General features: G+C 44.2%; 2 protein-coding genes across 2 annotated transcripts in view; one reads left to right on the top strand and one right to left on the bottom strand.

The window, feature by feature from the left end:
• LOC118374545 (neural proliferation differentiation and control protein 1-like) overlaps nucleotides 1-12,683 on the top strand; it is a 47,914-nt gene extending 35,231 nt beyond the window's left edge. The window contains exons 3-9 of the mRNA XM_035760975.2: nucleotides 4,657-4,752; nucleotides 4,951-5,175; nucleotides 8,193-8,259; nucleotides 8,446-8,530; nucleotides 8,842-8,921; nucleotides 9,279-9,378; nucleotides 9,648-12,683. Coding sequence (XP_035616868.1) covers nucleotides 4,657-4,752; nucleotides 4,951-5,175; nucleotides 8,193-8,259; nucleotides 8,446-8,530; nucleotides 8,842-8,921; nucleotides 9,279-9,378; nucleotides 9,648-9,719 — 725 coding nt within the window. The 3' untranslated portion in view covers nucleotides 9,720-12,683. The remainder of the gene's footprint in view (nucleotides 1-4,656; nucleotides 4,753-4,950; nucleotides 5,176-8,192; nucleotides 8,260-8,445; nucleotides 8,531-8,841; nucleotides 8,922-9,278; nucleotides 9,379-9,647) is intronic.
• A 1,182-nt stretch (nucleotides 12,684-13,865) lies between these two features.
• LOC118374544 (alpha-(1,3)-fucosyltransferase 7-like) lies at nucleotides 13,866-15,032 on the bottom strand. Its single transcript, XM_035760974.2, has one exon. The coding sequence runs from the start codon at nucleotides 14,983-14,985 to the stop codon at nucleotides 13,951-13,953; it is 1,035 nt and encodes a 344-aa protein (XP_035616867.1). The 5' UTR covers nucleotides 14,986-15,032; the 3' UTR covers nucleotides 13,866-13,950.
• Nucleotides 15,033-24,660: the final 9,628 nt, after the last annotated feature.

Genomic DNA, 24,660 nt, shown 5'->3' with positions numbered 1-24,660 from the left:
ATAACATCTAATTGATCAGAAATACAGTGTAGACATTGTTAAAGTTGTAAATTATTATTGTAGCTGGAAACATCTGACTTTAGAAAAAAATTGAATATCAACATAGGCATACAGAGGCCCATTATCAGCAACCATCACTCCTGTGTTCCAATGGCACATTGTGTTAGCTAGTCCAACGTTATCATTTTAAAAGACTAATTGATCATTAGAAAACCCTTTTGCAATTATGTTAGCACAGCTGAAAACTGTTGTGCTGTTAAAGAAACAATAAAACTGACCTTCTTTAGACTAGTTGAGTATCAGGAGCATCAGCATTTGTGGGTTCGATTACAGGCTCAAAATGGCCAGAAACAAAGAACTTTCTTCTGAAACTCGTCATTCTATTCTTGTTCTGAGAAATGAAGGCTATTCCATGCGAGAAATTGCCAAGAAACTGAAGATCTCATACAACACTGTGTACTATTCCCTTCACAGAACAGCACAAACTGGCCCTAACCAGAATAGAAAGAGTGAGAGGCCCCGGTGCACAACTGAGCAAGATGACCGGTACATTGGAGTGTCTAGTTTGAGAAAGACACCTCACAAGTCCTCAACTGGCAGCTTCATTAAATAGTACCAGCAAAGCCACAACGTCAACGGTGACGAGGCAACTCCGGGATGCTGGCCTTCTAGGCAGAGTTACAAAGAAAAAGCCATATCTCAGACTGGCCAATAAAAAGAAAAGATTAAGATGGGCAAAAGACCACAGACACTGGACAGAGAACTCTGTCTAGAAGGTCAGCATCCCGGGGTTGCCTCTTCTCTCTCTCTCTCTCTCTCTCTCTCTCACACACACACACACACACACACACACACACACACACACACACACACACACACACACACACACACACACACACACACACACACACACACACACACACACACACACACACACACACACACACACACACACACACACACACACACACACACACACACACACACACACACACACACACACACACACACACACACAATGTCCTCTGTTTTTCACAGAAAATACAGGTTTTTGCTAAGCTTCTAGACGATATACGTTTATGGTTTTCTTTATCCAAGGAACACAAGATAATTTGAGTCATCTGTGGTCTGTTGAATACAATAGTTGAATTGGACTGAATAGGAAGGATTGATTACAGGGTTCCCAGCAGATGGATCTATACTAATGTATTATTCAGATCTTAGAAGCCACAGGTGAACCCATCTGTATTGTATAACCTTAGATGACTGGGCACTTTGCTTCTCTGACCTGTGTGCAGAGCTGTTCATTTTGTTTTTTTTCTCACAATTTTGTCTTTTCTCACGATTGTTTATTTATTTTAATTGCTTTGGCAATGTAAATGTACCATGCCAATAAAGGAAAACACCTTTTTGAATTGAATTGACATTTCTCTCTTTATCTCTCTCTGTATCTCTCTCTGTATCTCTCTCTGTATCTCTCTCTGTTCCCTCCTCTCTGTATCTCTGTACGTCTCTCTGCTCTCTCTTTCTCAATGAACTCTCTCTCTACAGTATTTTTCTCTTCCTCTCTCTGTTTCTTTCTCCCTCTCTCATTATCTCTGTATCTCCCTCCCGCCCTCTGTACCCTTCCCCACACGCTCAGAGCAGCACTGCGTGACAGAGAGGCTGACCCATCCACCCACGTACTGCACCACACTTATTCACCTACTCTCACCAATACCCACACACTTTCTCACATACACACTGCACCCCTCACTCTTACTCACTCTCTGATTCAGCCAGCATTACAGTATCACTGGCTTACTCAGTCTAAAATACGCCGGCACACACACTACAGAACCACACGCTGCACCATGCATCAGTCAGTCTGTCTCCCTGGCACACAGAGCCTCATCATAACTGTATGATGGATCACACACCAATCCAATGTAAACATGCAGTGTGTTCTCTCCGCCAACACGAAGCTCTTTGATGCTTGTAATAGGCTACAGTTTGTTTGCGCAAGGCTTTTGTACTTGATGAGCGATTTGTCAATTCACTTGTTGTTTATAGGTGTTTTTTCACACTTGCCACATGGGGACAGCATGGAGCAGTTCCTTCTGTCTGACATTCCTCCCAGTCCTGAGTACCAGTATGTGGTATATGGATGGAATCACGGAGATACATACATTACATTTATATACATTATGAAATATTATAAACTGCATTGTTTGAGCCCTAATTGCCGATTTGACTGACAGCCGTGGTATATCAGACCGTATACCATGGGTATGACAACATTTATTTTTACTGCTCTAATTACGTTGGTAACAAGTTTATAATAGCAATAAGGTACCTCTGGGGGGGGTGGTATATTGTCAATATACCATGGCTAAGGGCTGTGTCCAGGCACTCCGTGTTGCATCGTGGATAAGAACATCCCTTAAGGATGGTATATTTGCCATATACCACACCCCATCGGGCCTTATTGCTTCATTATAAAACAGGTTGTTTGGATCCTGAATGCAGAATGGTTGTTATTCACCACGATCCCTGTGTAATGCATGTTATTAGTTCCATTTGAATTATCAATATGCATCCACTGTCCCACAGTCCAGCCAGACAATTGATCAACTTCATCTCCCCTGGCATCTAGACACTGTCTTCCCATTCTCATAGCCTAGCATTTGATTTGCAACAGTTTGGGTTGGTTCGATCACGGGCTGTATCACAACCGGCCGTGATCGGGAGTCTCATAGGATGGCGCAATTTGGCCCAGCGTTGTCCGGGTTATGGGAGGGTTTGGCCCAGCGTTGTCCGGGATAGGGGAGGGTTTGGCCCAGCGTAGTCCGCGTTAGGGGAGGGTTTGGCCCAGCGTTGTCTGGGTTAGGGGAGGGTTTGGCCCAGCGTTGTCTGGGTTTGGGGAGGGTTTGGCCCAGCGTTGTCCGGGTTTGGGGAGGGTTTGGCCCAGCATTGTCCGGATTAGTGGAGGGTTTGGCCCAGCGTTGTCCGCGTTAGGGGAGGGTTTGGCCCAGCGTTGTCCGGGTTAGGGGAGGGTTTGGCTCAGCAATGTCCGGGTTAGGTGAGTGTTTGGCCCAGTGTTGTCCGGGTTAGGGGAGGGTTTGGCCCAGCGTTGTCTGGGTTAGGGGAGGGTTTGGCCCAGTGTTGTCTGGGTTAGGGGAGAGTTTGGCCCAGCGTTGTCTGGGTTAGGGGAGGGTTTGCCCAGCGTTGTCTGGATTAGGGGAGGGTTTGGCCCAGCCTTGTCTGGGTTAGGGGAGGGTTTGGCCCAGCGTTGTCTGGGTTAGGGGAGGGTTTGGCCGGGGTAGGCTGACACTCATACCTGTGCAGCATTGTTGCAGCTTTTTTCTTGGCTTGGCTTCGGTCCTAAGAAAAGCCCTTAGTCGGAGGTGACCAAGAACCTGATGGTCACACTGACACAGCTCCAGAGTTCCTCTGTGGAGATGGGAGAACCTTCCAGAAGGACAACCGTTTATGCAGCGCTCCACCTATCTGGCCTTTATGGTAGAGTGGCCAGACGGAAGCCACTCCTCAGTAAAAGGCACATGACGGCCCACTTGGAGTTGGCAAAAAGGCACCTAAAGGACTCTCAGACCATGAGAAACAAGATTCTCTGGTCTGATGAGATCAAGATTGAATTGTTTGGCATGAATGCCAAGTGTCATGTTTGGACTGGCACAATCCCTATGGTGAAGCATGGCGGTGGCAGCATCCTGTGGGGATATTTTTCAGCGGCAGGGACTGGGAAACTAGTCAGGATCAAGGGAAAGATGAACAGAACAAAGTAGAGATCCTTGATGAAAACCTGCTCCAGAGCCTACAGGGCCTCAAACTGAGGCGAAGGTTCACCTTCCAACAAGACAATAACCCTATGCACACAGCCAAGACAATGCAGGAGTGTCTTTGAGTGACCAGAGCTCGTACTTGAACCCCATCAAACATCTCTGGAGAGACCTGAATATAGCTGTGCAGTGACGTCTCTGTGCAGAGACCTGACAGCGCTTGCGAGGATCTGCAGAGAAGAATTTGAGAAACTCCCCAAATACAGGTGTGACAAGCTTGTAGTGTCATACCCAAGAAGATTCAATGATGTAATCGCTGCCAAAGGTGCTTCAACAAACTACTGAGTAGAGTAAAGGGTCTGAATACTATGTAAATGTGATATTTCCATTTTTCTAAAGTTTCTATTAATCCATTTTGGAATAAGGCTGTAGCGTAACAAAATGTGGGAAAAGTCAAGGGGTCGGAATACTTTCCAAATCCACTGTATAGCTGTGCAGTGACGCTGGATCTATTCAGTACAGTGGCTATGACTGTATTTCATAGTGTTTCATTCTGTATGGATATAAGTAGTTGATTAGGTGTAGCCTATGTTGTCAGCATCTGATGACTAATTTGTCGTGGACAATCAGTCTCCATAGGCTCTCTGTATGGTGTAGTATGAGGTCATCATTGGTAATTGTAGATCTGAGTCAATCCTGGAATCATTGGGATGGTTGAGGACGATTCATTATCTCTCTCCTTTCCTCCTCTCTTCTCCCATCCTCTCCTCTCCTTCACTCGCATGGAAAATGTGAAATTCCATTAGAAATGCTGCCTCATCATTGTGGAATCATTGAAACCCAGTGACCCACATCTTCGGTCTCCTTTTTGATGCAGGCAAAGTGACCACTTTCCCTGAAGTGGACGAGGAGATAGACTTCCTGTCCACCATCATCAGCCAACAGGAGACTGAATCAGGTTTCAGGCATCCAGGTGAGAGGACAAACCTTTGGCCCGTCCCAAAGGGTGCTACTTCAGGAGGTTTGATTGACTAAGATTTGACTAATTGCATATAGTATTGACATAATGTGACCAGTAATACCATACCATTTGCTAAGTTAGTAGTAGATGTCGTTTTGCCTTGCTATCAATTACCATTTAATTATATTTTATTTTTGTATCTCCTCCTAGCTTCTTCCTTTCAGGATGTTCCTAAAGTCAAGGAGGAGGAGGATGACAGATCAATGATCCTCACCCAACGGCCTACCACAGAGCAGCCTACTACACACGGCGCCACTACAGCCCCTCCACCCATCTCTATCACTACAGCCAACACCACCACTACCAGCCACTCCACAGCAGTACGCAGCGGTCCCCTGATCATCCCTTACCCCTCCAACAGCCGAGTGTTTATCAGTATGTAACCTTAATCCTTGTTAATGATTTTCAGTCCCAGTTGACCCATTTTTTGAATGACAACCATGATTCCCTGATCTGTGTTGAGAGTTAATTTCTCCGCATCCTGCTGTTCTTGTGAATGCTGCTCTGACTGTCACTGCTCTTGTGAATGCTGCTCTGACTGACACTGCTCTTGTGAATGCTGCTCTGACTGTCACTGCTCTTGTGAATGCTGCTCTGACTGACACTGCTCTTGTGAATGCTGCTCTGACTGTCACTGCTCTTGTGAATGCTGCTCTGACTGTCACTGCTCTTGTGAATGCTGCTCTGACTGACACTGCTCTTGTGAATGCTGCTCTGACTGTCACTGCTCTTGTGAATGCTGCTCTGACTGGCACTGCTCTTGTGAATGCTGCTCTGACTGACACTGCTCTTGTGAATGCTGCTCTGACTGACACTGCTCTTGTGAATGCTGCTCTGACTGTCACTGCTCTTGTGAATGCTGCTCTGACTGTCACTGCTCTTGTGAATGCTGCTCTGACTGACACTGCTCTTGTGAATGCTGCTCTGACTGTCACTGCTCTTGTGAATGCTGCTCTGACTGTCACTGCTCTTGTGAATGCTGCTCTGACTGTCACTGCTCTTGTGAATGCTGCTCTGACTGTCACTGCTCTTGTGAATGCTGCTCTGACTGTCACTGCTCTTGTGAATGCTGCTCTGACTGTCACTGCTCTTGTGAATGCTGCTCTGACTGACACTGCTCTTGTGAATGCTGCTCTGACTGTCACTGCTCTTGTGAATGCTGCTCTGACTGTCACTGCTCTTGTGAATGCTGCTCTGACTGTCACTGCTCTTGTGAATGCTGCTCTGACTGTCACTGCTCTTGTGAATGCTGCTCTGACTGTCACTGCTCTTGTGAATGCTGCTCTGACTGTCACTGCTCTTGTGAATGCTGCTCTGACTGTCACTGCTCTTGTGAATGCTGCTCTGACTGACACTGCTCTTGTGAATGCTGCTCTGACTGTCACTGCTCTTGTGAATGCTGCTCTGACTGTCACTGCTCTTGTGAATGCTGCTCTGACTGTCACTGCTCTTGTGAATGCTGCTCTGACTGTCACTGCTCTTGTGAATGCTGCTCTGACTGTCACTGCTCTTGTGAATGCTGCTCTGACTGTCACTGCTCTTGTGAATGCTGCTCTGACTGTCACTGCTCTTGCCTATTAATATTGACAATTTGCGGATGGACTCTTTCCTGTCCTCCTTTCTCGTACATGGGTGAATCTTAATTGTATTTCCTTGTTTCATCACATCGTCCCTCCTCGTCTCCCTCTCTAAGCACGTTCAAGTAGAAGATCGGAGGTTCCAAGGAGAAAGGATGCGAGGAATCAAGGAAATAAACTCAGCAAAAAAATAAATGTCCTCTCACTGTCAACTACGTTTATTTTCAACAAACTTTAATATGTGTAAATATTTGTATGAACATAATAGGATTCAACAACTGAGACATAAACTGAACAAGTTCCACAGACACGTGACTAACAGAAATAGAATAATGTGTCCCTGAACAAAGGGGGGGTCAAAATCAAAAGTGTCAGTCAGCATCTGGTGTGACCACCAGCTGCATTAAGTACTGCAGTGCTCCTCATGGACTGCACCATATTTGCCAGTTCTTGCTGTGAGATGTTACCCCACTATTCCCTCAAGGCACCTGCAGGTTCCTGGACATTTTTGGGGGCAATGGCCCTAGCCCTCACCCTCCGATCCAACAGGTCCCAGACGTGCTTAATGGGATTGAGATCCTGGCTCTTCACTGGCCATGGCAGAACACTGACATTCCTGTCTTACAGGAAATCACACACAGAACGAGCAGCATGGCTGGTGGCATTGTCATGCTGGAGGGTCATGTCAAGATGAGCCTGCAGGAAGGGTACCACATGAGTGAGGAGGATGTCTTCCCTGTAATGCACAGCGTTGAGATTGCCTGCAATGACAACATGCTCAGTCCGATGATGCTGTGACACACCGTCCTAGACCATGACAGACCCTCCACCTCCAAATCGATCCCACTCCAGAATACAGGCCTCGGTGTAACGCTCATTCCTTCGACGATAAACGCAAATCCGACCATCACCCCTGGTGAGACAAAACCACGACTCGTCAGTGAAGAGCACTTCTTGCCAGTCCTGTCTGGTCCAGCGACGATGGGTTTGTACCCATAGGCAACGTTGTTGCCGGTGATGTCTGGTGAGGACCTGCCTTACAACAGGCCAACAAGCCCTCAGTCCAGCCTCTCTCAGCCTATTGCAGACAGTCTGAGCACTGATGGAGGGATTGTTCTTTCCTGGTGTAACTCGGACAGTTGTTGTTGCCAACATGTCCCTGTCCCGCAGGTGTGATGTTCGGATGTACCGATCCTGTGCAGGTGTTGTTACACGTGGTCTGCCACTGCGAGGATGATAAGCTGTCCGTCCTCTCTCCCTGTGGCGCTGTTTTAGGCCTCTCACAGTACGGACATTGCAATTTATTGCCCTGGCCACATCTGCAGTCCTCATGCCTCCTTGCAGCATGCTTAAGGCACATTCACGTGGATGAGCAGGGACCCTGGGCATCTTTCTTTTTGTGTTTTTCAGAGTTAGTAGAAAGGCCTCTTTAGTGTCCTAAGTTGTAATAACTGTGACCTTAATTGCCTACCGTCTGTAAACTGTTAGTGTCTTAATGACCGTTCCACAGGTGCATGCTCATTTAAATGTTTATGGTTCATTGAACAAGCATGGGAAACTGTGTTTTAAACCCTTTACAATGAAGATCTGTGAAGTTTTTTGGATTTTTTAAGAATTATCTTTGAAAGACAGGGTCCAGAAAAGGGGACGTTTCTTATTTTTTTTTGCTGAGTTTACAATTGAGATGCACCCCACAAACACCAACTTCCTTACTGTCTCCCCCCCTGATCTGTTCCTGGTATTCTGGGTAAAATGTCTTCCTCTGCCAGATGTTTCTTCCTCTTCTCCTGACAGCCTTTCTCTATCTCTTCACAGTCATGACCAGTGTGTTTTTGGTTGTGGGGTCTGTTGCCTTGCTCTTGGCTGCTGTCTGTTGGATCAGGTAAAACTCTACATCTGTTTTGCACTGATACCAGCTATGTGGAAGAATGGTCTGCGATAACTGTGATACGTGGTTGTTGTTCCCTACTTCACTTAGTTAAATGTACTGACTCATTTTAATAATTGTCATGTAGTTTAATAATGTGGTTATGGGAAACTGACCATGATGTCCCCCATCTTATCCCAGGTTGCAGAGAGGTGTGCGGCTGGCTCAGAAGGTCGACTACCCAGCCTATGGGGGGATGGGGCCCCATTCCTATGACAATGATGTGGTATGTACAGCAGAACACACAATCACACAAAGTCATGGTTACAACACATTATATTCATGTCATTGAATAATATTTTTTTTTGTTTCATGTTATTTTATACATTTCATTAATTGCCATCTGTTTATTTTATCTCCTTAATTGTATTGTTTTACTGTAAAAAAATTTTTATTTTCAATAAATCTAAAGTTTGATTTGATAACATACTAATCACATGGGAACAAACACATCTTCTGTACAATAAATGTTATACTGAAACGGCTTCTGGTTGAGAGCCATGTCATCTCGGGCCCTCCCTCTGTGTCCTGCTGCAGCTTGGGGATAGGAGGCTGGCTCAGAGTGCCCAGATGTACCACTACCAACACCAGAAACAGCAGATGCTCTGCCTGGAGAAGTGAGTCATACCCCCCATGGCCTTCTGTCTGTCTTTTAACCAGACATATCTGTCTGCCAGTTTAGTCTGCTCTCTGACCCTGGCTGTCTAAAAATGTTACTAGCTGTCCATTTCTTACTTCCTGATTCTCCTTCAACTCCTTTCAAAGCTAATTGGTGGATGTCCAAGATCCCATGTTTTTTAAGAGGATTTGAGGGGGTATGGAGGAAGTAAGCTGTAAATGTTTTCTTCCCTCCCTTCTCCTTCCCTGTCCTCCTGTCAGTCTGTATCAGTGGTCTCCTCTGTGAATGGTGGGTTGGGATGTTATGTGATGTGGTTGGATACCTCCATGACTCAGTGTTTTTCCTTTGTCTCCAGACACAGGGATGAACCCAAGGTGCCTGACTCCGGGGCCACGTCAGATGAGGAGAATGAGGATGGGGATTTCACGGTATACGAGTGCCCTGGACTGGCCCCGGTAAGAGACGGTCATACCTGATGCACATACAGTGTACTGCACAGCCATGCAGTACAATAGCAGACATGGAGAGGCAGCGATGGCTGATATCCAATATATATTTACCTTTAGTTAAATACTCTCCATTTAGTTTACGTACATTTGTACTTACAATAGGCTACAGATACACACATTTTATTGTTTTAGCTGTGTAATAACTTACTCTTTTCTCCTTTATTCCGCTCTCTCTTTTTCTATCTTTCTTTCTCATTCTCTCTTTTGCTCTCTAGACAGGAGAGATGGAAGTGAAGAATCCTTTGTTTGATGACTCCACCCTTTACCTTCAGAGGAGCCACAAGTAACCCTGACAACTCTGGACATTCTGATATGCACCTATAAAACATACCACCCTACATGTACAGGAAGATCAAATCATACTCACTCCCTTGCACACCTACAAACACACATCAGGTTTCTCTGTCTGACCTTTTGACCTGTCCCACAAGATACACTACTTACACTGAAGGGCTGGTGACGAGGAGGAGGAGGACTGTATGAACATTATATCTGAATGACCGACTGACGTGAATCTCCTCTTGAAACAGACTGATATCTGGGACCAATGACGTCTCACACTCTCAGAAAACCTACATGATCTTTAAGCTTTCCGTCTGGCCTATCATAACCATGCCTTGTTTTGTTGTATGTTCACTCTGTTATCTCTTGTGGATTGTGCAAACATGTTGCACAACCAACTAACTGACAGAGATTAGCGTGTATGATGATGGATACTATTCTCCATATTCTGCAAGATTCTATACCTGAACTTTTCCAACAAGAAATGAACATGAAAATTATTGTTTTCGTGTTCTGTTGAAAAATGTTCTACGGTGTGCACTAATGAATACTACCCTGCTTCATACGACAGATACCGACAGAAAGGTTCAGGAACAGAGCAGAGAAGAACTACATTGAAAGAATAAATATGTTATGGGTCTGTGGGTGTATGATTTATTACATTACACAATCTGTGGAGACTAACTTTGATACTTGCATCATACTTTTGAATGTTACCCAGACCATGACTTCCAGTGAACTATACAGGCCAATGTCCAAACCACAAACCTTTAGTAATAGTGAACAGGAAGATTGTGTTGGAGGCACACACTTTGTGCAGAATGTGAAATTGAATAACCAAACCAATCTAAATCATAGACTGCAGTATGACCCAGACTCCTGGACTAAAAAGCATTGATAATCTCAGTTGAAAATTCAGTTAAGGAATAGGCTTATTCTGGGTCTGGGAACTGGTCCTATAAATCATTCTGGAACTGCAGATGTTAGGCCATATGCCTTTGAAACAGAGCTGGAGCACAGTGGGAATATGCCAATTTATCAAGCTGTCAATAGTAATCATTGGCAGACTAAATATCTGTGTCCCAAATAACACCCTATTCTCTACACGGTGCCCTACTTTTGCCAGCGCATTATCGACCCCGGTCAGAAGTAGTGCACTACAGTATGTGGAGAATATGGTGCCATTAATGACACATTCTGAAGATCTGGATCAACTCATCTTTGACTTTCTTCATTACCAAAATGTTTTTTTCTTCTTTTTTTCTTACATACAAAGGTGATTTTAATGTTTCATAAATGTACACATGCAGTATGTATGGCAAACCTTTACGCTTTGTTATGTAGCCATTATAGTCTCAGTATCAATGGTCCCTCTATGCATGAATTGATGATGCTGTGCTCTGCTGAAAAAGGGATACAATTCAATATGCATTTATGATCCTTACAAGTTTCTTGTGTAAACTTGCTTATGATGATATTTAAATAACTTGAATGATTTCAAAGGAATTTGTAACTTCTTTACAGAACTGTGAAACAGAGCAACCCCACTATGTACATACACAGTGCTTGACTTGGGCAGGAGCTTGCCGGAGTACTGACACCTCAACTGCTTGAGCTCCTGTTCCTCTTATATAGAATATGAGCTCAAAAGTATTGTGGAGCTCCTGCATCTAAATATTAACAGTACCGGCACCCATAATGAGTACCGGAACATATTTCAGTCCAAGTCGAGCACTGAATATACCGTATTAAACAAACACATGGCTTGTCCCATGATTTGTGATGTTATTTATGTAAATAGCCACTGATGTGTACTGTACAGAGAGATGGCAACCTGGCTCTAATGATGTATTTGTACACATTATTATTCTATATTTCTGATTGCTGTGTCAAATAAACCTTTTTTTCTTTAGCCTAGTGTGCCTCCAAAATGGCACCCTATTCCGTATATAGGGCATTGCTTTTGACGAAAGCCCTATAGTTTTTGGTCAAAGGAATAGGAATAGGGTGCCATTTTGGATGTACATTAGAGTCTGTTCAGAAGTTGCCTATTGCGGTTATCTCTCAGGAAAGCGTGTTGTTATTAGCTCTTTTATTTACTTAGGACAACTCCACACAACTATATTTTGGTATTTGTTTCATTAGTCCATTGTTGATATAGTCCCAAAATATTTTGCATTTCAGCAATCAATTTTCAAAATGCATATAAATACAGCTGGTATGATGCATCGAGCGTCATATGATGCTGCGTTTTGGATCATGATGCAAAATGCGTCATACTGGCTATATTTCTGTATAGTTGTGTGTATATATATATATATATATATATATATATATATATATATATAGAAGCTGTATATCTTCATTGCTGACATACAAAACATTTTGGGACTATATCAACCATGGACTAATGAAAAAAAAGCGAGTTTTCGGGTGGAATTTTCATATAACTGTTCCCCTAACTCTCTGCCTCCACTCTCTCTGAAGAACAGTGAAGTGGTCAGACACATACAGTAATGTGATGCTCTTTGGGTGCAGATGATTTGATTTTCCTTTTTGGTCCTCAAGAATGTGTGTGAGACAGAAAGAGTATTGGCCTAGATTACTGGTAAAGATGAACATCAAACTTAAACCTTCTTTGGCTGCTACCATATAGTTACCATATACCTACATCAATATTGTCCCCTAGGGTTGCAAAATGCAAATAACATTTCCCAGGTTTTCCATAAATTAGAGTTTGATGGATTGAAAGTTGCTCTTTGTTTTCTCTCATGAATGTGGATGGTTATACATCTCCAGGACTCCCCTTTTAAACAGTAAAGCACCCTCTCTAAATAACGACGCACCAGACCAACCCTGAGAGATGACCGACCTCTTTTACTACTTCTGGAATTGCTGGACATGATGCATGTAAACATTTCAGAGATGAACATTGGAAAATAAATATTTATATTATCTTCACTGCAACATGGTCTGCTGTGCTGTTTTCTTTAATGATATGATAGACAATCTTGTTGCAAGCTGATCAACTGTCTTGGATCTCATGAGAGAGAAGCAAAATATATGTTAATAGCTGATCTAGCCTTAAAAACAAGTGATGAGGTAAAAAGCATATTGTTATCGGTTCAAGTTCATTCAGTTTTTAGGTAATCCTGACCTCTGGTGGTCAGAGCTGTTTATTGCATGTTCTGTTATTGGTGGATTGTTCCCTGAATCCATAGACATTGATATGATAAAGCAACATCCCCTCAGTATCTAGACCAGAAACTGTTTTTTTTTGCATACGAAATGGCAACCTAATTGTGATGCATATTATTTAATTATAGGAATACCCTATAAAATGCACTATGTAGGGAATAGGGCACCACCTTGGTGTGTAATCTGCATTGACACTAGAAATGAAATCATATGCATCACAATTAGTCAAAGTTACATTCGGATACAGAGGAGTATGGTTGAATTGAGTGACATACAGAACTTTCCATGCACAGTCATTTCTCTGAGACGGGTTGTTTAGAGTTAGTATTTGTACAGGGTTTTTGTTTGTGGTTTGTGGTTGACCCAGAAACATTTGGAGGAGAGGGATCCAGGCAGAAATGACTGGGAGCGGCCTCAACTGGTGTGACCTGGAAAAACTTGCCCCGAACCGAGTGAGATGGAGGACATTCATCAACTGTCTATGAAGGGTATGAACTGTACCGTAGAGTATTATGTGTAGCCAAATACTGAGAGAAAAAAATCCTTGAAAGCTTACCCTCAATATTACTGCTGGGAAAGACATTTCCGTGTGCCATTTAAATAGAATTATGAGCCAGCTTACAGGGTTGTGTAATGTTTTTATTTGTGGCAATTATTGGTCTTGTAAAGGCTGGAATGTCGTCAATGGGACCTAACATGTGATCGGACACAGTGGGTACACATGCATACTTACTCTTCCCTTCTTTAAAAGTTGTTTTTAAGTTGTGATTTTTCTGTGGTGTTTCTGCATTGGGGACCAAAATGCAATGTTGTAGTGGATGTCACACACTATCACAACAATGCAGAAATGAATGTATTTCACGTTTTACCTGTGACATTTTGTGTGTGAACGAACTGGCCCTGTTGTAAGTACAGCCCATCACAGGTTTTTGAACATGTCTTTTCACTGTTGTTTTTTTACATTTCTTAACTTACCTATTTTTTACTTAACAATTGCACTGTTACCAAATAACTTGCAGTAAAAGCAGTTTTTGCCTGTTATCTATTGGCCCATCCATCCAGATCATAGTACACCTTTTTAGCTGGCAGTCTGTGATAGATGATACAGATATTACAGAGCCTCTCTCTCCAGTCTGTGTATGTCTTGATTTCATGGGTCTGACGCCACTTGAAGTAAGCCTCATAACGCCCTCTGTCTGTGGCCAGCTGCTGTAGGAAGGCAGCCAGCCGCTCTGTGCTGCTGAAGTCACTGACATGGATGAACGAGCCTGAGGGCACCAAGGCCTCATAGTTAGACCGAGAGGGCCCCAGAACCACGGGTACTGCCCCTGCTTGGTAGGCATTCCTCCACAGCTTCTCAGTGATGTAGTCTATGGCCACCGAATTCTCAAAGGCCAGGTAGAAGTTACAGCGGCCAATGGTGGGTATCAGACTTTGGTCGGTCAGTGGCCTCTTTAGCCAGTGGCCATACACCTCTATAGGAATGTACTTCCTTAGGCTCTGGTAGACTTGACTCCTGGCATGGTCAGGGCTGTAGTTGCTGACCACCCAGCTGGCCAGGCAAGCCCCTTTCTTAGGGATCACATAGCTGCTGCTGTTGCTGTTTGGTGGAACTTCGACCGTCTTCCCATAGGGCATTGGTACATCAGCGTCTGCTCGGTAGCTCATGGTCCAGTTGAACAGTCCTTTGTATTGGGTCAGGTTGCCGTTGTTCACCGGGGGCTCCAGGGAGAGCCAGAGCCAGCGCTGGGAGGCCGGCCGTGGGAGATGGAGAGGCAGGGCGGAGCGACCCGTCCTCAGCTCATGGTGGTGGAAGACCACCACGTCTGCCTGAGGGTACAGGGAGGTGTTGTCACTGAGGAGGCAGCCTGGGATACTGTACTCGTCGCTGAAAACGTCTCCCTCCAGGCTGTAGGGGCGGCTGAAGGGCCAGTGCCACAGCAGAATGGTGAGGTTCCTGAGTTGGTGTTGATGAGTGGTCCCTATCTCAGCCTGCAGCCTCTTGTGGAGCAAGTACAAGGAGATGCTGAAGATCATGATGCCGGAGAGGAACAGGGGCATGGAGGCAGCCATCTCTGACCCAGGGGATGACAGGTAAGCAACACACTGACTGGTACAATTGCAACGTACTTTAGTTTAGTCCACAATCACACAATCTCCTTGTGATTTTTACTGTAGTGGTGTGGTATTTCCTCCCTGGTAAGACAAAAATAAATGAGTATCCAATCAGGGGTGTAGTGGAGGGTACACACAAATAAACACAGTTTGCCCACCTTTTGTGGAAAAATGAATTGAAAAGTGTTACTTTTTTTTACCGTGACTGGTGATCAGAGTTTACTCACCTACTTGTTTTACCACTAAATCACTGTATAATGCAGAAGATTTAAGACCTGATCAAAAAGCTTAGGAAATGCATACCTTTCCTAAGTCTGAATCAGGCCCTTAAATAAAAATATAATAATAGTTTGATGAAGCTCTTTGAATTTCTTATGAATGCAGACATGGACAATATAGGAAAAGATGATCTAGTGAATGAAAACACTTCTAGAGGACTGCACCAGATTTACATTCATCACTTCCTCCTTTCATCGCTTCCTCCTTTCATCACTTCCTACTTTCATCACTTCCTCCTTTTATCACTTCTGCCATTCATCACTTCCTCCTTCATCACTTCCTCCTTTCATCACTTCCTCCTTTCTTCCCTTCCAATATTGACACTCCTATTTGCAACATCTTCAATGTAAGCCTCAAAGTGTGTGCCCTCAGACTTGAAGTGAAGCAAAGTCACTCCGCTTCCTAAGAATAGTAAATCCCCATTTACTGGCTCAAATAGCCGACCAATCAGCCTGTTACCAACCCTTAGTAAACTTTTGGAAAAAATAGTGTTTGACCAGATACAATGCTATTTTACAGTAAACAAATTGACAACAAACTTTCAGCACGCTTATAGAGAAGTACGTTCAACAAATACAGCACTTACACAAATGACTGCTGAGAGAAATTGATGATACAAATATTGTGGGGGCTGTTTTGTTATACTTCAGTGTGGTGTTTGACATTATAGATCATAGTGTGCTCCTGGCAAAACGTATGTGTTATGGCTTTACACCCCCTGCAATATTGTAGATAAAGAGTTACCTGTCTAACAGAACACAGAAGGTGTTCTTTAATGGAAGCCTCGCCAACATAATCCAAGTAGAATCAGGAATTCCTCAAGGCAGCTGTCAAGGCCCTTACCTTTTTTCAATCTTTACTAATGAATTGCCACTGGCTTTGAGGAAAGCTAGCATGTTTATGTATGAGGATGAGTCAACACAATACATGTCAGCAACTACAGCGACTGAAATGACTGCAACACGTAACAAAGAGTTGCAGTTAGTTTCAGAGTGCGTGGCAAGGAATAAGTTAGTCCTAAATATTTATAAAACTAAAATAATTATATTTGGGACAAATCATTCACTAAACCCTAAACCTCAACTAAATTGTGTAATAAATAATGTGGAAATTGAGCAAGTTGAGCTGACTAAACTGCTTGAAGTAATCCTGGATTGTAAACTGTCATGGTCAAAACATATTGATACAACAGTAGCTAAGATGGGGAGAAGTCTGGCCATAATAAAGCGCTGCTCTGCCTTCTTAACAGCACTATCAATGAGGCAGGTCCTACAGCCATAGTTTTGTCACACCTGGACTACTGTTCAGTCATGTGGTCAGGTGCCCCAAAACAGGACAGAACAGGGCAGCATGGCTGGCCCTTGGATGTACACAGAGAGCTAATAATAATAATATGCATGTCAATCTCTCTGGCTCTAAGTGGAGGAGAGATTGACTTCATCACTGCTTGTATTTATGAGAGGTATTGACATGTTGAATGCACCACGCTGTCTGTTTGAACTACTGGCGCACAGCCTGGACACCCATCCATACCCCATAAGACATGCCACAAGAGGTCTCTTCACAGTCCCCAAGTCCAGAACAGACTATGGAAGGCGCACAGTACTAAATAGAGCCATGACTACATGGAACTCCATTCCACATCAAGTAACTCATGCAAGCAGAAAAATTAGATTTTTAAAAAACGGATAAAAAACACCTTACGGAACATCAGGGACTATGACGCAACACAAACATAGGCACAGACACATGCACACACACACAAAAGCATATGCACTATACACACACATACACATGGATTTTGTACTGTATATACAGTTGAAGTCGGAAGTTTACATACACCTTAGCCAAATATATTTAAACTCAGTTTAACACAAGTCCTGACATTTAATCCTGGTAAAAAAGTCCCTGTTTTAGGTCAGTTAGGATCACCACTTTATTTTAAGAATGTGAAATGTCAGAATAATAGTAGAGAGAATGATTTATTTCAGCTTTTATTTTTTTCATCACATTCCCAGTGGGTCAGAAGTTTACATACACTCAATTAGTATTTGGTAGCATTGCATTTAAATTGTTTAACTTGGGTCAAACGTTTCCGGTAGCCTTCCACAAGCTTCCCACAACAAGTTGGTTGAATTTTGTCCCATTCCTCCTGACAGAGCTGGTGTAACTGAGTCAGGTTTGTAGGCCTCCTTGCTCGCACACGCTTTTTCAGTTCTGCCCAAAAATTGTATATAGGATTGAGGTCAGTGCTTTGTGATGGATACTCCAATACCTTGACTTTGTTGTCCTTAAGCCATTTTACCACAACTTTGGAAGTATGTTTGGGGTCATTCTCCATTTGGAAGACCCATTTGCGAGCAAGCTTTAGCTGATACCTTGAGATGTTGCTTCAATATATCCACGTAATTTTCATTCCTCGTGATGCCATCTATTTTGTGAAGTGCACCAGTCCCTCCTGCAGCAAAGCACCTCCACAACATGATGCTGCCGCCCCCGTGCTTCACGGCTGGGATGGAGTTCTTCGGCTTGCAAGCATCCCCCTTTTTCCTCCAAACATAACGATGGTCGTTATGGTCAAGCATTTCTATATTTGTTTCATCAAACAAGAGGACATTTCTCCAAAAAGTACGATCTTTGTCCCCATGTCCAGTTGCAAACCGTAGTCTGGCTTTTTTATGGTGATTTTGGAGCAGTGGCTTCTTCCTTGCTGAGCGGCCTTTCAAGTTATGTCGATATAGGACTTGTTTTACTGTGGATATAGATACTTTTTTACCTGTTTCCTCCAGTATCTTCCCAAGGTCCTTTGCTGTTGTTCTGGGATTGATTTGCACTTTTCGCACCAAAGTACATTCATCTCTAGGAGACAGAACGCATCTCCTTCCTGAGCGGTGTGACGGCTGTGTGACCCCATGGTGTTTATACTTGCGTATTATTGTTTGTACAGATGAACGTGGTACCTTCAGGCATTTGGAAATTGCTCCCAAGGATGAACCAGACTTGTGGAGGTTTACAATTTCTTTCAGAGGTCATGGCTCATTACTTTTGAAATACATCCACAGGTACACCTCCAATGATGTCAATTAACCTATCAGAAGATTTTAAAGCCATGACATCATTTCCAGGAATTTTCCAAGCTGTTTAAAGGCACAGTCAACTCAGTGTATGTTAACTTCTGACCCACTGGAATTGTGATACAGTTATAAGTGAAATCATCTGTCTGTAAACAATTCTTGGAAAAATTACTTGTGACATGCACAAAGTAGATGTCCTTACCGACTTGCCAAAACTATAGTTTGTTGACAAGAAATGTGTGTAGTGGTTGAAAAACGAGTTTTAATGACTCCAACATAAGTGCATGCAAACTTCCGACTTCAACTGTTTGTGGTAGTGGTGGACTATTTTCTCATTGTAGAATAATATTGAAGACATCAAAACTATGAAATAACACATATAGAATAATGTAGAAACCAAAAAAGTGTTAAACAAATCAAAATATATTTTATATTTGAGATTCTTCAAATAGACACATTTGCCTCGATGACAGTTTTGCCCACTCTTGGCATTCTCTCAACCAGCTTCATGAGGTAGTCACCTGGAATGCATTTCAATTAACAGCTGTGCCTTCTTAAAAGTTAATCAATGGATGTCTTTGAGCCAATCAGTTATGTTGTGACAAGGTAGAGGGATATACAGAAGATAGACCTATTTGGTAAAATACCAAGTTCCTATTATTGCAATAACAGCTCAAATATGCAAAGAGAAATGACAGTCTGTCATTACTTTAAGACATGAAGCTCAGTCAATACTGAACATTTCAAGAACTTTGAAAGTTTCTTCAAGTGCAAACATCAAGCTCTATGATTAAACTGGCTCTCATATGAGGACCGCCACAGGAAAGGAAGACCCAGAGTTACCTCTGCTGCAGAGGATACGTTTATTAGAGTTACTAGCCACAGAAAAGGAAAACCCAGAGTTACCTCTGCTGCAGAGGATGAGTTCATTAGAGTTACCAGCCTCAGAAATTGCAGCCCAAATAAATGCTTCACGGAGTTCAAGTAACAGACACATCTCAACATCAACTGTTCAGAGGAGACTGCATGAATCAGGCCTTCATGGTCAAAATACTGCAAAGAAACCACTACTAAAAGACACCAATAAGAAGAAGAGACTTGCTTGGGCCAAGAAACACAGATGATCTCCACATTTGTATTTCACACCGGAAAGCATGTGGGTGGAGGTGTGATGGTGCTTTGCTGGTGACACCATCTGTCATTTATTTAGAATTCAAGGCACACTTCACCAGCATGTCTACCATGGCATTCTGCAACAATACGCAGTCCCATCTGGTTTGGGCTTAGTGGGACTATCGTTTGTTTTTCAACAGGACAATGACCCAACACACCTCCAGGCTGTGTATGGGCTATTTCGCCAATAATGATAGTGATGGAGAGCTGCATCAGTTAACCTGGCCTCCACAGTCCCCCTACCTCAACCAAATTGAGATGTTTTGGGATGAGTCAGACCGGAGAGTGAAGGAAAAGCAAATGTGGGAACTCCTACAAGACTTGGTAAGCACCCCAGGTGAAGCTGGTTGAGAGAATGCCTAAGAGTGTGCAAAGCTGTCATCAAGGCAAATATAAAATGTATAATTGTTTTGTTTAACACTTTTTTAGTTACTACATGATCCCATATGTGTTATTTAATCGTTTTGATGACTTCACTATTATTCTATAATGTATAACATCACCTTTTCTTTTTTGGAACATGACCTTACCCAGATGAACACCACATTCCATTCCAAGCCTTTTATTAACACTGGGATATGTAAACTCTCCGCTGGTCTCATAGACTAGACGTAATATAGTACATGTACATCAGTGACACTCAAATTGGTATGATATGTAAGGTAACATAACTCTTATCCAGAGCAACTTACAGGAGCAATTAGGGTTAAGTGCCTTGCTCAAGGGCACGTCACCAGATTTTTCAGCTAGTCAGCTTAATGATTCAAACCAGCAACAATTCAGTGACTGGCCCTGCAATACTTAACCACTACTTGCCGTCCTACATACTGTAAGTCATATGGTTACTTAAGACAAAAAACGAAAGTGTGGTGGTTTTCAACTACTTGCGACTTTTTAGCTACGTTGGAACTACTTTAGCATGTAAAAAACAACTACTTAGCATGTCAGCTAACCCTTCCCCTAACCCTAACCTTGACCCTTTAACCTAACTCCTAAAATTAACCCTAACCTTAACTCTAACCCCTAGCCTAGCTAGCGTTAGCCACCAAGCTAACGTTAGCCACCAAGCTTTTGACTGGAACAGTTCGGACACACCTATTCATTCAATGGTTTTTCTATATTTTTACTTTTTTCTACATTGTATAATAACATTGAAGACATCAAAAGAATGAAATAACACATGGAATCATGTAGTAACCAAAAATGTATTATATTTTAAATTCTTCAAATGAGCCACCATTTGCCTTGGTGACAGCTTTTCACACTCTTGGCATTCTCTCAAGCAGCTTCAATGTTCCAACAGTCTTGAACGAGTTCCCACATATGCTGAGCACTTGTTGGCTGCTCTTCCTTTACTCTGCAGTCCAACTCATCCCAAACCATCTCAATTAGTTAGAGCAATTTGGTTGAGGTTGGGGGATTGTGGAGGCCAGGTCATCTGATAAAGCACTTCATCACTGTCCTTCTTGGTCAAATAGCCTGGAGGTGTGTTGGGTCTTGTTGAAAAACAAATGATAGTCCCACTAAACGCATACCAGATGGGATTGCGTATTGCTGCAGAATGCTGTGGTAGCCAAGCTGATGAAGTGTGCCTTGAATTCTAAATCAATCACTGACAGTGTCACCAGAAAAGCACTCCCACACGTTTCACGGTGGGAACCACACATGCAAAGATCATCCGTTCACCTACTCTGCGTCTCACAAAGACACGGCGGTTGGAACCAAAAATGTCATATTTGGACTCATCAGACCAAATGGCAGATTTCCACATGTCTAACAACCAGTGCTCGTGTTTCTTGGCCCAAGCAAGTCTCTTCTTAGTATTGGTGTCCTATAGTAGTGGTTTCTTTGCAGCAATTCGATCATGAAGGCCTGATTCACACAGTCTCCTCTGAACAGTTGATGTTGAGATGTCTGTTATTTGAACTCTGTGAGTTCTTGAAATGTTCAGTATTGACCGACCTTCATGTCTTAAAGTAATGATAAACTGTCGTTTCTCTTAGCTTATTTGAGCTGTTTTGGCCATAATATGGACGTTGTATTTTACCAAATAGGGCTATCTTCTGTATACCACCCCTACATTGTCACAACACAACGGATTGGCTCAAACTCAATAAGAAGGAAAGTCATTCAACAAATTCACTTTTAACAAGGCACACCTGTTAATTGAAATGCATTCCAGGTAACCACCTCATGAAGCTGGTTAAAGAATCTCAAATATAAAATATATTTTTTGGTTACTACATGATTCCATATGTGTTATTTCATAGCTTTGATGTCTTCACTATTATTCTACAATGTAGAGAATAGTACAAATAAAGTGTACCGGCGTTCTTCGTTTGTCGAAATAGAGTCGGACCGAAATGCAGCGTGGTAGTTACTCATGACTTTATTGGAAAAAGCGACACATGAAATAACTATTACAAAATACAAAACAACAAACGGAAAGTGAAACCTATTACAGCCTATCTGGTGAAACTAGAGACAGGAACAATCACCCAGAGACAGGAACAATCACCCACGAAATACAAAGCGAAACTAGGCTACCTAAATACGGTTCCCAATCAGAGACAACGAGAATCACCTGACTCTGATTGAGAACCGCCTCAGGCAGCCAAGCCTATACAACACCCCTAATCAGCCGCGATCCCAAATACTACAAACCCCAATACGAACATACAATATAACATAAACCCATGTCACACCCTGGCCTGATCAAATAATTGAAGAAAACACAAAATACTAAGACCAAGGCGTGACAGAACACCCCCTAAGGTGCGGACTCCCGGACGCACCTCAAAACCATAGGGAGGATCCGGGTGGGCGTCTGTCCATGGTGGCGGTTCCGGCTCGGGACGTGGACCCCACTCCATTAATGTCCTAGTTCCTCCCCTTCGCGTCCTGGGATAATCCACCCTCGCCGCCGACCATGGCCTAATAGTCCTCACCCAGAACCCCACTGAACTGAGGAGCAGCTCGTGACTGAGGGGCAGCTCGGGACTGAGGGGCAGCACGGGACTGAGGCAGCTCGGGACTGAGGGGCAGCTCGGGACTGAGGGGCAGCTCGGGACTGAGGGGCAGCTCGGGACTGAGGGGCAGCTCGGGACTGAGGGGCAGCCCGGAACTGAGGGGCAGCCCGGAACTGAGGGGTAGCCCGGAACTGAGGGGTAGCCCGGAACTGAGGGGAAGCCCAGTACTGAGAGAAAGCACAGTACTGAGAGGAAGCCCAGTACTGAGATGAAGCTCAGGCAGGTAGTAGGCTCCGGTAAATCCTGGCTGGCTGGCGGATCTGGAAGATTCTGGTTGACTAGCAGATCGTGAAGAGACTGGTTGACTGGCAGATCTGGAAGAGACTGGTTGACTGGCAGATCTGGAAGAATCTGGTTGACTGGCAGATCTAGAAGATCATGGCTGACTGGCGGATCTAGCTGCTCTATGCAGACTGACAGCTCCTTGCAGACTGACAGCTCTGGCAGCTCCATGCAGGCTGACAGCTCCTTGTAGACTGGCAGCTCTTTGCAGACTGACAGCTCTTTGCAGACTGACAGCTCTGGCTGCTTCATGCAGACTGACAGCTCTGGCTGCTTCGAACAGACTGACAGCTTTGACTGCTCCATGCAGGCTGACAGCTCTGGCTGCTTTATGCAGACTGACAGCTCTGACTGCTCCATGCAGGCTGACAGCACCCTGCAGACTGGTAGCTCCTTGCAGACTGACAGCTCTTTGCAGACTGACAGTTCTTTGCAGACTGACAGCTCTGGCTGCGTCATGCAGACTGACAGCACCTTGCAGACTGACAGCTCCCTGCAGACTGGCAGCTCAGGCTGCTCCGAACAGGCAGGAGGCTCCGGCAGCGCTGTAGAGGAGGAAGGCTCTGATAGCGCTGAACAGGCGGGAGACTCCGACAGCGCAGGAGGGAAGGAAGGCTCTGGCTGTGCTGAACAGGCAAGAGACTCCGACAGCGCAGGAGGGAAGGAAGGCTCTGGCTGTGCTGAACAGGCGAGGCGCACAGAAGACCTGGTGCGTGTTGCTGGAACTGGTGCTACAGGATTGAGGACACGCACAGGAAGCCTGGTGCAGGGAGCTGCTACCGGAGGACTGGTGTGTGGAGGTGGCTCTGGATAGACCGGACCGTGCAGGCACACTGGAGCTCTTGAGCACCGAGCCTGCCCAAGCTTACCTGGCTCGATATGCACCCGCACTGGAAACACTGTGCGCTCCATAGCATAACACGGTTCCTGCCCGGTCTCTCTAGCCCACCAGTAAGCACAGGGAGTTTGCGCAGGTCTCTTACCTGGCATAGCCATACTCCCATTAAGCCCCCCCCCCAATAATTTTTTTGGGCTGCTTTTCGGGCTTCCATCCGCGTCGCCGTGCTGCCTCCTCATACCAGCGCCTCTCCGCTTTTAACGCCTCTATTTCCTCCTTGGGGCGGCGATATTCACCAGGCTGAGCCCAGGGTCCTTTTCCGTCCAGTTCCTCCTCCCATGTCCAATTCTCCAAGTGGTGCAGCATCTCCCACTGCAACTGCTCTTCACGGTAAACAGGGAGAGTAGGCTCAGGTCTGACTCCTGACTCAGCCACTCTCTCTCTGAGCCCTCCCCCAATAAATATTTGGGGGTTACTTTCAGTTTTCGCTCTGCGCCGTCGTGTCTTTTTTTCCGACTCCATTCGCCTATAGCACTCTTCGCACTGTTCCAGCGAATCCCAGGCGGGCTCCTGCACTCTCTCTGGGTCGGCCGCCCACCTGTCGATTTCTTCCCACGTCGTATGCTCCATGCCTCTGCTGTCCATAATGTCCTCATAACAGCGTCTCTCAGCTCTCGTAAGTGCCTCTGTTCGCTGCTCCGGCTGTCGCTGCCTGTAACCACGCCACTCGGTCCGTGTGTGGTGGGTGATTCTGTAACGGCGTTCTTCGTTTGTCGAAAGAGAGTCGGACCGAAATGCAGCGTGGTAGTTACTCATGACTTTATTGGAAAAAGCGACACATGAAATAACTATTACAGAATACAAAACAACAAACGGAACGTGAAACCTATTACAGCCTATTTTTTTTAAATAAAAAATTATTTATTATCTTCAATACCATTCATTCTTTACAACTCAT

Source organism: Oncorhynchus keta, chromosome 25 (assembly GCF_023373465.1).
Source record: "Oncorhynchus keta strain PuntledgeMale-10-30-2019 chromosome 25, Oket_V2, whole genome shotgun sequence".
Lineage (NCBI taxonomy): Eukaryota > Metazoa > Chordata > Actinopteri > Salmoniformes > Salmonidae > Oncorhynchus > Oncorhynchus keta.
Note: the sequence above shows the minus strand (reverse complement) of the source record. Positions and strands in the feature narration are given on the sequence as shown.